We start from the raw sequence: 15,073 nt of genomic DNA on the forward strand, positions 1-15,073 counted from the left end.
TCCTCACTGTCCTTACTGCCCCATCCTATCATTGTGTCACTGTCCCTACTGCCCCCTTCTGTCACTTTCTCAATGTCCTTACTGCTCCATCCTATCATTACCTCAGTCCCTTCTGCTCCCTTCTGTCACTTCCTCACTGTCCTTACTGCCCCATCCTATCATTGTGTCACTGTCCCTACTGCCCCCTTCTGTCACTTCCTCACTGTCCTTACTGCTCCATCCTATCATTGTGTCACTGTCCCTACTGCCCCCTTCTGTCACTTTCTCAATGTCCTTACTGCTCCATCCTATCATTACCTCAGTCCCTTCTGCTCCCTTCTGTCACTTCCTCACTGTCCTTACTGCTCCATCCTATCATTGCGTCACTGTCCCTACTGCCCCCTTCTGTCTCTTCCCCAGCACCAGATAGAACCTAGAAGCGGCTGACTGTCAGTAATTTTGGGATGAGCCTCTCTCTCTCTTCTCCTGGTTACATCATCTTCTCTAGTATTTATATTCTCAGATTTCTTTTGGCTTTAATAACCTTAGATCTGTATGTGGAGGGCGTACTCAGTAATAACCCAGAAATGTATGACCTCAGCCTGGAGATTAGCCCCAGCTCACCCTCTATTGTTATCACCCTGTACTGATGCCTACAGGGAGTGAGAGGGGCCCCAGAGCTGAAATCGCAAGGGCCCTTCCCCCTGGTGCTGTTACATTAGACTCCTCATCAATAGGGCCCTGTACTGTACACCACATACTTAATACTACTACTTCTCCTTTCCAATAAGAATGCATGCTTTTCTCCGGGGACCCCTTCCCAAGAGCAGAGATCTCGGCACTCCCCCCCTTCCCCTCTGGTTCCCCCTTTATTGGTGCAGATATTGGGGTGCTGGTGAAGGTTTCTGTGCAGTCAGGGGGGATGTGGCTGGAGATCTGTGCTGTAGTCACAGGTCGGACGTTCTCCTATGACTGATATCGATTTTTATCTTTCAGCCCACGAGATCTTCATCCGAGAGCATCTATTCCCGCACAGGGTCCAGTATACCGGGCTCACCGGGCCACACCATCTGTGTGAGTACAACCGAGACCTAGTGCTGACCAGATCAGGAGGGTCATTCACCTCTCACCATTGGTCACAACTCTCTGTTGTGGGTTTTACATGTTTAAAGGGGTTCTTCAGGTCTACAGTATTAATGATGTATCCATAGCCTAGGCCATCAATATGAGATGGATTGGGGAGGAGGTCCTGTATCCAGTGTAGACAATGCTCTGTGAGCTCTACAGCCTGGACTCCAGTCTGACACATTGTACATAGCTAGTCCTGCTCTCAGCTGTATCCAGTGTAGACAATGCTCTGTGAGCTCCAGACTGATACATTGTACATAGCTAGTCCTGCTCTCACCTGTATCCAGTGTAGACAATGCTCTGTGAGCTCCAGACTGTTACATTGTATATAGCTAGTCCTGCTCTCAGCTGTATCCAGTGTAGACAATGCTCTGTGAGCTCTACAGCCTGGACTCCAGACTGATACATTGTACATAGCTGGTCCTGCTCTCAGCTGTATCCAGTGTAGACAATGCTCTGTGAGCTCCAGACTGATACATTGTACATAGCTAGTCCTGCTCTCAGCTGTATCCAGTGTAGACAATGCTCTGTGAGCTCCAGACTGATACATTGTACATAGCTAGTCCTGCTCTCAGCTGTATCCAGTGTAGACAATGCTCTGTGAGCTCCAGACTGATACATTGTACATAGCTAGTCCTGCTCTCAGCTGTATCCAGTGTAGACAATGCTCTGTGAGCTCCAGACTGATACATTGTACATAGCTAGTCCTGCTATCAGCTGTATCCAGTGTAGACAATGCTCTGTGAGCTCTACAGCCGGGACTCCAGACTGATACATTGTACATAGCTGGTCCTGCTCTCAGCTGTATCCAGTGTAGACAATGCTCTGTGAGCTCTGCAGCCTGGACTCCAGACTGATACCTTTTACCTCCACGGATAGATAGTAACTATTCTTGCCTCTGCTGTGTTCAGCTCTTAGAGGATTGTCTAGCTTTGATACTGTCAATGAGAAGTGTTAGGTTATATCACTCTATTTACTGACAACAAGCAGAGATATTGAAAATGACAAGAAAAGGAAACACAACCAGAAGTCAATGAAAGCCGCAATCTGATTGGTTGTGTTAGTTTTGTTATGTCGCTGTGCAGTAGTATATTGTTATTATAGCCTATTATATTATATAATGGTCTCATCTTGTGTCACATGACCCCTCAGGCTAAAGTAGACAATGAGATCCTGGACTACAAGGACCTCGCTGCCATTCCCAAAGTGAAAGCCATCTACGACATAGAGCGCCCGGATCTCATCACCTATGAATCCTTCCACACATCCACCTATGAGGATCGGCAGGACCGGCAGAGCATGGGGGAGGTGAGGATACCGCCATCTTCTATCTTCTATGGTGTTGTAGAACTATAGATCCCAGGAGGTTTATAAAGGACTGCTGGGTGTGCTGGGACTTGTAGTTTGTTGTGTCCATTGCTTTTAATATTTACCTTGATGACTCTTGTCCACAGCCGCAGAGCCCTCGGAGTGACCGTTCCTCCGTCCTGAATGAGAGAGTAAGTCAGGAAGGAGAGCTGAAGTCTGCGCCAATGTCATCACTGAGTATATGAGGGAACTGGGGCAAGCTGGGCGATCACCAATATAACTTACTGGGGTCTCCCCCCAGCTTTCCTGGTGTCCTGACTGTGACTTCTCCCAGCATTGTGAGAAAGCGGTAATGGCGGCCATATTGGTTGTCACCCAGCTTTCCCTGATATGGGATTTCTCAGGGTGGGGGATAAGACATCCTTCTCTGGTGATGTCACATTCTGGTGACTTCCGTTCTCCTTCCTTCCTGGTAGCATAGTCTGCTGCTCTGTGTGTATAACATTCTCTTCTCTATACCTCTCATAGACGTCCAGATTCTGCCGCCACATCCTCTCCTATTGGAGATGGTGGTCTAATCATTGCGGTTATTGAATGTATCAGGTCGTTTGTGGGCTGACTGATCACTGACTAAAACCTCTGCTGTGATAATTACTGATCGCTTAGGGTAGCGGTGTGGCAGAGAGCCCTGCGCCGAAACTAAATGGAAATGTCTGAAGTTTTCTACTCGAATTTACCACGATTGTGGTGAGGGCTCGCTGCCCGATTACTGCCTTTAAAGGGGTACTCCAACGGAAATCTTTTTCTTTCAAAACAACAGGTTTCAGAAAGTTATATAGATTCGTAATAACTTCTGTTAAAAAAATTTCCAGTCTTCCAGTACTTATCAGCTGCTATATGTGCTGCAGGAAGTGGTGTATACTTTCCAGTCTGACACAGTGCTCTCTGCTGCCACCTCTGTCAGGAACTGTCCAGGTTCTCCATAGAAAACCTTTCCTACTCTGGACAGTTCCTGACATGGACAGAGGTGGCAACAAAGAGCACTGTGTCAGACTGGAAAGAATATACCACTTCCTGCAGGACATACAGCAGCTGATAAGTACTGGAAGACTGGAGATTTTTAAACAGAAGTAAATTACAAATCTGTATAACTTTCTGAAACCAGTTGATTTGAAAGAAAAAGGTTTTTTTCCAGAGTACCCTTTTAATCCATCAATCTGTCAGACAATCAGTCAATCAAAATACTGTTAGGGTACGTTCACACTTACCGGATCCGCAGCGTATTTTCTGCTGCGGATCCGCACCAGATTTTATTTAAATAACTGAACACAGCATCAAATCTGCACCATCAAATCTGCTGCGGATCCTGTACGTGTGAACGCACCCTAAATGGTTTTTACGGGTTAACTGTAGATCAGACTACACAGTGCTCGTTTGTGGTCTGTTACCATGGAGACACACAGGTCTGCTTGAGAGCTGGATTATTCTGGATGCCAATAAGTCAATCAGTGGTGGTGGAGCTGCTCCTGTGCCATCACATTACATTGTAGTGCAGGGTTTTGTTGTTTTGGGGTATTTTATGTGATGCTGATGGTGCTGTATACCCAATGCCCACATGCTCAGAACATTCCGGCAGCTGAAGAACATAACAAACTCCCGAGTAAAGTGATTTTCTATATTTTTGCACACCTGACAATATACTCAGCAGTTTTCAGAGCACGAGGCACAGGGTGGAGGCTGGAGGGGGCGTCCTGTGCTCTGCACCCGCTTCGGTCATCGCTCTTGGCCCGTGACGCTCTCTGCAATGTTCTGGAATAATGAGCAGCCGCTCACATAATGGGTGGCGGCATGAGATGGGGGAGGGGATATCCCAGCGTTCTCATCACCCTGACCGCTCATTGCCAAATTATAGCACAATAGACAACATGACAGTCACTACAGACCCCAGACTGCAGATTCCCCACAGAGGTAAATGTGGATGACTGCAGCGCCATCTAGAGTTCATGTAGGGTATTACAGGTGTGTATTATTAATCGTCCTGTCCTGCCTCCAGCTCTGAACATGTCTGTGATCTGCTGTTATGCCTGGATATATGGACTAACCACTTCCTAATGATTGATTACTAATCCTGATTGCTGTTTTTTGTATCTTGATCTCATCTAGTGTTTCTCTATATTGTAATAATGTTATTGTAATATTTTATATTACAGTCCCCCAGAACCTTGTCACCCACTCCTTCTGCTGAGGTGAGTCACTTACTGACTGCAGGTAACTTACTAACTGCTCCTATTTTACTGGCACATATCTTTGTATTCTCTTTCTAACGTCCCCATGACAACTCTTCCTGTCTTAGGGCCCTTTTACACAGAAAGATTATCTGACAGATTATCTGCCAAAGATTTGAAGCCAAAGCCAGGAATGGACTATAAACAGAGATCAGGTAATAAAGGAAAGCCTGAGATTTCTCCTCTTTTCAAATCCATTCCTGGTTTTGGCTTCAAATCTTTGGCAGATAATCTGTCAGATAATCTTTCTGTGTAAAAGGGCCCTAAGGGACATTGTATAAACACAAGTCACCATCCACATCAATACTCACATCATTCCTGGCCTCTGAACAGTGGTAGCCATGTGTGCACATTGATGTAGATGGTGATTTAGGTCAAGTTCAGAACGCAGAAGGACAGGAAGTGTTATCATAGGGCATAGGAAAAGAGCAGCTGCAGGTGCCAGCCCTGTAGTTATATCTCCAGTGCAGTGTAGGGCTGCCAGAGCCTGGGAAAGCTGGATGACAACCCATGTCAATGGATTTAAAGACCTGTTTGTGTATTTCACTGTGTCAGGGATGTGACCCTCTTGTCTTCTGGACTATAGGGCTATCAGGACGGACGGGAGCGGATAATCCAGAGATCTACCAGCCAGGGATCCATTAACTCTCCCGTCTACAGTCGCCATAACTACACACCCACCTTGTCCCGATCCCCGCAGCATTTCCACAGACCTGGTAAGGATCTTATGGCCTCTATCGTGTCTGGTGCATTGTGGGAATTATCAGACACTGATGTAGTGATGTATATGATGAGGTTGAGATCCCACCTGTCTCTATATTGTCTATATATTATATCCATAACCAGCAGGAGGAGGTGCAGGGGTGAGAACGGACAGACCTCAGAATCAGTCTCCCCCAAAATACCCCAAAAATCTGGGACTATTATCAGAGCACATCCAGTACCTGAGGGGGATCATAGCAGGTTCCTGTTAATTATGTGGTATTATAGCGCCATCTAGTGCACAGACAGCACACAGCACCTCTCTGAATCCACACAGGGTCCCCTGCAGGCACCTCTATAACAGGTGCAAAGGAAATAGAAAGGTGTAGTATAAAGCGCCCCTTGTTGGTCAAAAGGGACATGAGAGGTGTAATAAATAGTTCCCCCTTCTGGTCAAAAGGGGCAGGGACAGGTGTAGTGTATAGCGTCCCCGATTAGCCCTGACAACATCTTGTGGCAGGAGTTCCGTAGTATAAGTGATGTATACAGCGCCCCCTGTAGGTCAGAGGAGATATAGGTGATGTATACAGCGCCCCCTGGAGGTCAGAGGAGATATAGGTGATGTATACAGTGCCCCCTGGAGGTCAGAGGAGATATAGGTGATGTATACAGCGCCCCCCTGGAGGTCAGAGCAGATATAGGTGATGTATACAGTGTTTCTGTGTCTTCAGTCGCATGCAGCGCCCCCTACAGGTAAGTCATATATTACGAGCTCCGCTGGGGTTCTGGTATTTTTGTGGTTTGCAGAGATATTCTTGTCTATAAAAATGCCAAAAACATCAAGTCCACAAATATGAACAGAACCAAATAGCACACTGGTCCCTGCTGTGGTGCAAAGCCCCGTCCTATCCTCAGTGGCTGAAATTTCACTGAAAGGGACAGGAGCCTGTAATGTAGATGTATGAGATAAGAAAAACATGGCTGCCGCATTCTGCTTCTTACTAAACCTCGCCTGTGTACTGTACGTGCCTATGATTATATCCAGTATAGCGGATACATGGCATGTACATGTATCCCTGGATCACTGCCGGCTGCACAGTAAGGACTAGAGATTTATGGCACTGTCTTGAAGGACTACACTCTTCATTGCCCATAGCAACCAATCACTGCTCAGCTTTCACTTTACCACAGCAATATGAGAAATGAAATCTGAGCTGTGATTGGTCGCTATGGAATCTCACTATAAGACAGAACCATAAAGTGACCCGCATTCAGTATAAATAACTTTTTTTACCCCCTTGAAGAGTTTTTTTCTCTGTCTAGCTAAGCACAAGAAAAAAGCCCCTTAAAGGAATTGTCCAGTGTTGTGTGGTCTCCATTGGCCCCGCCCCCTGGGCCAGTTCTGCAGCTTTAACCCTTCTGTTCCTGTAATGTTTTGATTTTGTTTCCTGTTCTGTTAATTGTTCTTTTATTTCTTGACATATTTCGGACCCCTCCGTTATTTCCCGGATCTGTCTCTTATTTTGTGCTTTTCTTTTCTGTTCTTTCCTTCCTGCTTTCTCTTGTTTTTTTTTTATTTGCCCGCTCCCCCCCTCCTCCTCCCCGGCTTTTCCCCCGGTCACTCGGCAGAGTTGTTGTATACCGGTGTGCAGCGCTTGCCGTACATGCGCACTGGCAGCTTCAGCTCCGCCCACAGCGACTCTCGTCCCAACTCCCCATTCAGACATCATACGATACTACATGTGAAAGGTAAGGAGAGCGGACAAGCCGATGCAAGTGGCGTCATTAGCTTCTCTCCGGACAGAAGCTAATACGTCGGCTGTCCAGGCGCTCTACCCCACTCCCCCACACGCTTCATGGTTTTTGCACACATGTGTGTGGTTGTGTGTGTCTTTGCTTGTGTCCATGGAATGGCATGTTTATTACAGGCGTGAATCACACTTCCGTTTCGTCACAGATGATATTAACCACTTTATATTCACACCAACATCTGCAAGGCGGGTTTATAGGTAAAGACGCCGCTCATCACTGGTGATCAATGAGAAGAAATATGTGACCCCCAAAACAGGGGGAAAGCTGCAGGTGTCAGTCCTGTCACATAGCGTGTCACATCTAGGGAATTAGAGGGGATGTCCATATTATAGGGAGGAATTTATTATAAAAAAAAAATATCATAAGTTGTAAGGTAACATGTTGTTGATCACAGTGCTCATCTGCTTGTGCTTTTTATGCATCTCTGGTCATCTTGTACCAAGTTACACCATGTTCACACATCCAAGACTCCTTGTATTTCACCAGTGTGATAAGTAAATGTGGTATTTAAAGTGACTGTACCACCAGGCCCAGGCTGAAGCACTGGAGGCGGCCGACCCACCCTTAGTGGGAGGAAACCCCACCCCCTCTATGATAGGGTTCCATTGATTTTAATGGAGTCATGTCATAGAGGGGCGGGGGTTTCTTACCACTGGGGGTGGGTCGGCCCGTCTCCAGTGCTTCAGCCTGGGCCTGGTGGTACAGTCACTTTAAGGCAACTTCAAAACTATTCTGCTGGTGGGGTCACTGTGTACATACATTACATTACTGATCCTTAGTTACATCCTGTATTATACCCCAGAGCTGCACTCCCTATTCTGCTGGTGGGGTCTCTATGTACATACATTACATTACTGATCCTGAGTTACATCCTGTATTTCTTTTATTAAAATTTTAAACATAACAATAAATAAATACAGAAATAACACACCATATCTGACCAGAACAAAACAATAGAAAATGAAACCATAACATAAAGCACCGGTCCATCCCCACACTCATTCTTCCACACATACAACCTATATACCTATATACAATATATACACAATATAAACTATTTAGCTAAACATATTAATAAACTATATACACTACAAACCTATATATACTACTATATACAATACACTTATAAACACATCTATATACAATACACCACTATATACTATACCTATAAACACACCTATATACACTACTATATACAATACACCTATATAAATAACTAAATGTGAACCCCCTGGCCCAGTTGCATTGTGCACAACCTAATACCACAGACACAATTCTACTCAACCCAACACCAACTAAACAAGACATCATTACACAAATAAACTAAAACTAAACAAGACACGATACAAAATAATAACCTACAACTAAACAATACATATAATTTTTTTTTTTTTTTTTTTTTTTTGGCCCTGAGCTGGTCCCGCATCCCATGCCCCCAGTACATGATCACGGACGTCCATGAACCAGCCCAGGATTTTTTATATATATAAAAGTCCCCACAAAGTCCCACAGAAGCCCCCTCCCCCCTTTTACCCACCACCCAACCTATCACTAAACCCGAACCCCAGGTGCAAACAAAACATATATAATATACAGTATATACAATTTATACAAACATATAATAGACACAAATACGCAAACTTTTGAAAAAATATATATAACTTACTAAACCCAACAATAATGAGACTTCTCAGCCCCACACACAGCCCGAAAACCCAAGTTCAGCGCCTGCAAGCCCTATACTCCAGTATCTCTACAGCACAAAACAAAAGACTACGGTGCCAGCATCAGCCCACCACCAGGAGAGGAGACGCAGGCTAAGGAACCTTATAGGCAAAGCCCCTCCAAAGACAAGAGGCCCTACCAGCCCCCAGCCTCTCGTACTCCAGAGAGCGCACCTTCACCAGGTCACCGAGTGTGCCCCTAACCACCTCATCCACAGGGAGGATTTTACGCTGCGTCGACACTAAACACCGTGCACTCCACGTGTGGTACCTGACCACTATGCTGACTAGGAATAAAGTGCTCCGGTCCCAGCCACCAAGGTTTCTGAATGCTCCATAGGCCCATTCCGCATAGGAGAGGCGGGCCAACCTGGGCCACCCGATGGAAGCGCCCACCCTGTTGTAAACCTCTGTATTAAAGGGACAATGAAGCAGAAAATGCTCCATGCTTTCCAGCATGCCTCCACACTCCTCCCGGGGACATCCCCGATCCTCAGAGCTCCTGCACTTCAGATTGTCCCTCACATACAGTTTCCCATGGAAGCAGCGCCAAGCCAAGTCCCAAAACTTCAAGGGGATCCTGATGGAATTCAATAGGCCCAAACCAACCTCCAGATCCCGGCTTGGGCAATCCTTGAGCGCCAGCGGTTTTCGGAAATGGGATGACAGGACTCTATTGTCAAGGAATTTCCTCGACAGAGTCCTAATCTCCCACATCCCCAAACCCCACCGACGAATGACCTTCAGAACCAGGGTAGCATAAGCCGGAAGATGCCCGTGTGGTGTGCGGAGATCCTTCACTTGCCCTCCTGTCTCCCATTCCTGGAAGAAAGGCCGAAACCATCCCCTACAGGAGAATACCCACGGAGGAGCCCTCTCTTTCCAGAGGTTTGCAATGTTGGTCTTAAGAAAGGTATTCACCAGGAACACCACGGGGTTGACCATACACAACCCCCCTTGTCTCCTCGTACGGTAAGTAACCTCCCTCTTGACTAGGTTCAGTCTATTCCCCCATAACAGCTGGAAGAACACACTGTAGACCCGAGTCCAGAGAGGCTCTGGCAAAATGCAAACACTGCCCAGATATATCAGCAAAGGGAGCAGGAATGTTTTGATCAGGTTAACCCTTTCCCTGAGGGTCAAAGACCAACCCTTCCACTGATCCACCTTCTGAGCGGCGATCTTAAGCCTGCTGTCCCAGTTTTGTTTGGGGTAATCCCCTTGGCCAAATTCAATGCCGAGAACTTTTGCAAACTCCTGGGGCTCTGGAAGGGTGTCCGGGAGATCAAATCCAGGATCTCCACCTCCCAGCCAGAGACTCTCACACTTTCCCTGGTTGATCTTGGACCCAGATGCCTCTGAGTAGCGCTCCACCTCTGACATCACACACTGCACCTCCTCTTGCGAGGAGACGAATATGGTGACATCATCGGCGTACGCTACCACCCTCAGAGTGGAATCCGGCACCGCAGGGTCCATTCTCACCCCTGCCAACGGTCCACAATCAATCCTCCTAAGGAAAGGATCAATTGCAAACACATACAACAGTGGGCTCAAAGGGCAACCCTGACGGACACCAGACCCAACCTCAAAAGAGCGGCCAATCCAACCATTCACAAGCGGGAAACTCTCTGCCCCTGCATACAAGGTCTTAAGCCAATCAACAAACCCCCCCGGCAGGCCATATCTCAGAAGAACAGACCAGAGGTACTCGTGGTTAACCCGATCAAACGCTTTTGCCTGATCCAAGGACAGCAAGTACCCCTTCCAGTGACCTGCCCTACCCTGCTCCACAGCCTCCCGGACACCGAGCACAGCACTAAAGGTACTGCGGCCTGGAACAGAGCAATGCTGGGCCCCCGAAAGGAGCTGGGGCGCAAACTTCACCAGCCGATTAAACAGCACTTTTGCCAGAATCTTTCTGTCCACACTGAGAAGCGCTATGGGACGCCAATTCTCAATGCGGGTCGGGTCTTTACCCTTTGACAAGATGATCAAGGCTGACCTCCTCATTGACCTCGGCAGAGTGCCCGAGGAGAGACACTCATTAAATACCTCAGTCAAGAGGGGTACCAAAGTGTCCTTAAAGGTCTTATAAAACTCAGATGTTAAGCCATCTGGACCGGGTGACTTCTTGAGGGCAAGACCATCAATAGCCACCCTGACTTCCTCTTCTTGGATCATCTCTGTCAAAACGTCAAGAGAGGGGTCTACCCCTGGTTCAGGGACGGTTTCAGTCAAGAAAGCTGAGGCCTTATCCCGATCTAGATCCTTCCTCCCCAAGAGGTGCGAGTAAAAGGATCTGACGACCTCCAGGATCCCTGATCTGGACCTTTTCAGGGATCCTGTACTATCAATCAGTCCTGAGACGATTTTACTATTCACTGACATCTTGCAGTTTCTGTAAGGGTCGGGCGAGCGGTACTTCCCGTAGTCCCTCTCAAAAACCAAAGATGCGTGTCTATCGTACTGGCACCTCAGTAGCAAGGCTTTCACTCTGGAGATATCATCACGACTACCTCCAGTCGAGACAAGACGTTCAAGTTTCTTCCTCAGGCCCTGGTACAGGCGATACCTGTCCAGACTCCTGAGGCTCGAGAGCTGGCGGAAGAATCTCGCAACCCTTTTTTTGAACATCTCCCACCACTCTGACTTACTGCTACAAAGGCCCAGCAATGGTACCTGGCTCTGAAGAAAATCCTCAAAGGACTGTCTTATTTCCGCTTCTTCCAAGAGAGACGAATTGAGCTTCCAGTAGCCTCTACCCATCCGGGGGGTCTCTGTAACATTCAGAGAAAACAAAATTAAACAGTGGTCGGAGAACTCCACCTCAACAACGGACACCGCTGAAGAGACGGCTTCCTCCTTTAAATAAAACCTGTCTATCCTGGACCTACAACTACCCCTATGATAGGTGAATCCCGCGTGGCCTGGTGTATGCCGGATGTGAACATCCACCAGGCGAGCCTCACTAGCTATACTATTCAGGGCGACGCTATCATAAGTCAGCTTGTCTCTGGAACCTCCCCTATCCTGGGGCCTCGTGACAGCATTGAAGTCCCCTCCAAAGACCACCTGCCGACTTGTAAAAAGATAGGGCTTGATCCTCATAAAGAGACACTTCCGATCCCACTTGGACTGTGGACCATAGATGTTAATAAGGCGAAGTTCTTGTCCCTTCATGAGGACATCTAGAATCAGGCACCTCCCCATTTCTAACTCAATAACCCGTCGGCATTCTACCGGTGCGGCAAAAAGTACCGCCACCCCGCTATACGGCTCGGCCGCAAGAGACCAGTAGGAGGGCCCATTCCTCCATTCCCTTCTGGCTTTAAATATAGATGACAGGTCTGTTAGCCTGGTCTCCTGCAAAAAGAAAATATCAGCATTAATGTGGGCAAAATAATCATAGGCCGCAAATCTAGCCGTATCTGACTTAATGCTGGCTACATTAATGGAAGCCAGCGTCAACGGAGAGGGTGCCGCCATCATGGGTGATTGAGTTAGACGGCTTTCTTTTTCCCACTATCCTTTCCATCCTGCCCGCCACCTTCCTCATCTGATGATGGTTTACCTCTCTTTAGTGAAATGGATGTATCCATGTCCCCTTTATTTACATTTTCCTCGTCCCCCGACTCTGGGCAGATCCTCCCCCCAAAGGAAATACGTTCCCCAGGGAGAGAGGATTCGACGTCCCCTGCAGGCCCCTCCGTCACTGCAACAACCAGAACCTCACCCTGTGCCTCCTGCACCTCTGAGGAGGAAACATCTTGGAGGGTTTGGAACCGGTTTGAGAGACCAATCAGAGGGAGGATGGTTGTACCTTCCTTTGGCATCTGGGGGGTGGGAGAAGATCTTACATCCCCCCTTTTCTTATTCTTTTTAGTACCCCGCTTGTGCTCCACCCATCTCCCACTATCCTCATCCGCGCTCTCACCATGGGAGGACAGTGAAGAGATGGCACCTTCTTCTTTCCGAATCCTCCAAATCTCCTCATCCAGATCACTGTCCCTCAGAGCCTCAGCAGTAAGATTGGCCTCAGGGATGAGATCAGAGGTTACCACAGTTGCGCAAGGCTCCTGAGACTCCCCCATCTCCCTCTCCCTTTGGCGCTTATCCCGACGCCTCAGTTGGGCTGGCGTCTTTTGCTTACTTTTCCTCCCTGGCTCTTTTACTCCTTCACCCCCGCCAGCTGCCCCCCCAGTAGATTCCTCCTCACGACCTTTCTCCACCGGGGTAACAACTGCGTTGGCAAAGGAACGAGGGCAGCGACTGAATGGGTGACCTAAGTCACCACACAGGTGACACCTAATCTCCACACAGGATGCAGCGAGATGGCCTATTTCCCCACACAATGAGCACTTCATCACTGTACACCTAGCACTGAAATGTGTGGGGTCACCGCACCTGTGACAGAGCTTAGGCTGACCCTGGTAGAAGACCTGGATTCGATCCCTTCCTAGGAAGGTGGCAGATGGTATATGGGTAACGGTGTTTCCTGAATACCTAAGTTTGACCATAAAGGTCCAAGCCCCTGACCAGATGCCATATTCGTCCCTGTTCTTTTTTGGGACTTCCACCACCTCTCCATACCGGCCAAGCCACGTCATGATGTCAATACAAGAGAGTGATTCGTTACGGGTTAAAACGGTCACTCTCTTGACGTTATTTTGGCGAGACACCACCTGAATGGCAAAGTCTCGCCAGCCGGGCTCATCCCTTACCAGCTCATAGTTCGACCAAAAAAGCTCAAGCCCCTCCGGCCGAACAAAGCTGATATCGAATTCAGGGGTACCAAAGGGATGTATCAAGGCAAAGATGTCGGCTGCCTTGAAGCTCATCCTCAGCAGGAGCTCAACAACTTTAGATCTTGGGGGACATGTATCACTGCCTCTCCACCTCAGACGGACCACATTCCTTCGGACACCACCCGGCCCGGCTGTTGGGAGAGACCACACAGTTTCCCTACCCCTTTCCTCTCGGAAGGCTGCAAGGCCATGCCTTTCTATCAAGAAAGACAGATCAACCTCCCTACCCTCTACATTGATTGTTCTCTCCCCTCTCTTTAAGGCCTGCAGGACACGTCGATGCAAGTCACCATCCCCAGGGCCCGAGGACGAGGAAAGCACCCCACTTCCCCCAGCGGCAACATTTGCATAGCTGCGTACAGGTGCTGCAGCCGCTGGGGGTGCAACTGGACCAGGCCCTATGCTCCCACCACTAGTCTGTGCCCCTTCACCACCCTCCTCCACATAATCCATACCTACACCAATACCACATGTCACACTGCCCCGACCACCCTCCAAAGCCCCAGACAGATTCCTCCCCACATTCACTCCTGCCTTCCCCCCAACATTAATTCCCCCATTCACACTGGGTGGACCGGTGTGTTCTGGGACAGAAAGAGATTTTGTACCATCAGCGTCATTGGGTACCAGGACCGGAGCCACCTCCACAGGACAGGCCACTGGTCCCTTTAGAAAGGACCGAACAGCCTGCCTGGACTGTTTAGAGGCAGCCCCTGCCCTATTTCTGCTGGTACCCTCTGCCTCATCAGTACTAGACTCCTCCGCACGATCTGGTCCAGCAACACCAATACAAAATAAAGGTTTAAGTCCAGTCTTTCTCTTGGGAGGCGAAGGCATCTTAGCCCCGGCAGCATCCCGACGATGACACCGCTGCCCCAAAGGAACAGCAGCGCCAGCGCCAAGCGCCACCGGAGCTCCCGCAGCTGACACCGGCACACACCCGCTCCCCCCTCCCGTCAGGGAGCGAGCTGATGTACCAGTGCCTTTAACGTCACTGCCCACCGCTGGGCCACCTCTCCTGCCACTGCCCGCCACTGGGCCAATATCACTGTCCGACCTTACGGCCGGTTCCTCACCTGCTCCACCTCTGCTACTGCAAACAGAGATGGAGCTTACCGCCATACTAGACTCCATACTCTCCCCATTCTCCTGCACTGAGTCCACAACAGAACTCAGGCTGGGCTGAGATATGGGGTTCACACAGTGAGCTGACCCTGAGGCCAGTTCGGGGGGCACAGGGAGGGGGGAATATACAAATGTTACCTGCTCCTGAAGCTTGGTGGTCTTTACCTTGGTCTTTCTCCCAGGTGCCTCCTCTGGTAACTCA

General features: G+C 48.6%; 1 protein-coding gene across 11 annotated transcripts in view; it reads left to right on the forward strand.

Annotated features, from left to right (window-relative positions):
* The window catches only part of ABLIM1 (actin binding LIM protein 1), a 179,601-nt gene that overhangs the window by 138,799 nt on the left and 25,729 nt on the right, over window positions 1-15,073 (forward strand). For 8 of the 11 annotated variants that reach the window (XM_069979728.1, XM_069979722.1, XM_069979729.1 and 5 more), the window contains 5 exons: window positions 976-1,053; window positions 2,260-2,415; window positions 2,562-2,606; window positions 4,626-4,661; window positions 5,287-5,416. In XM_069979728.1, the coding sequence (XP_069835829.1) occupies window positions 976-1,053; window positions 2,260-2,415; window positions 2,562-2,606; window positions 4,626-4,661; window positions 5,287-5,416 (445 nt within the window). The remainder of the gene's footprint in view (window positions 1-975; window positions 1,054-2,259; window positions 2,416-2,561; window positions 2,607-4,625; window positions 4,662-5,286; window positions 5,417-15,073) is intronic. The other 3 variants (XM_069979724.1, XM_069979730.1, XM_069979725.1) reach the window with 1 other exon arrangement.

This window comes from Dendropsophus ebraccatus, chromosome 8 (assembly GCF_027789765.1).
Source record: "Dendropsophus ebraccatus isolate aDenEbr1 chromosome 8, aDenEbr1.pat, whole genome shotgun sequence".
Classification (NCBI taxonomy): Eukaryota; Metazoa; Chordata; class Amphibia; order Anura; family Hylidae; genus Dendropsophus; species Dendropsophus ebraccatus.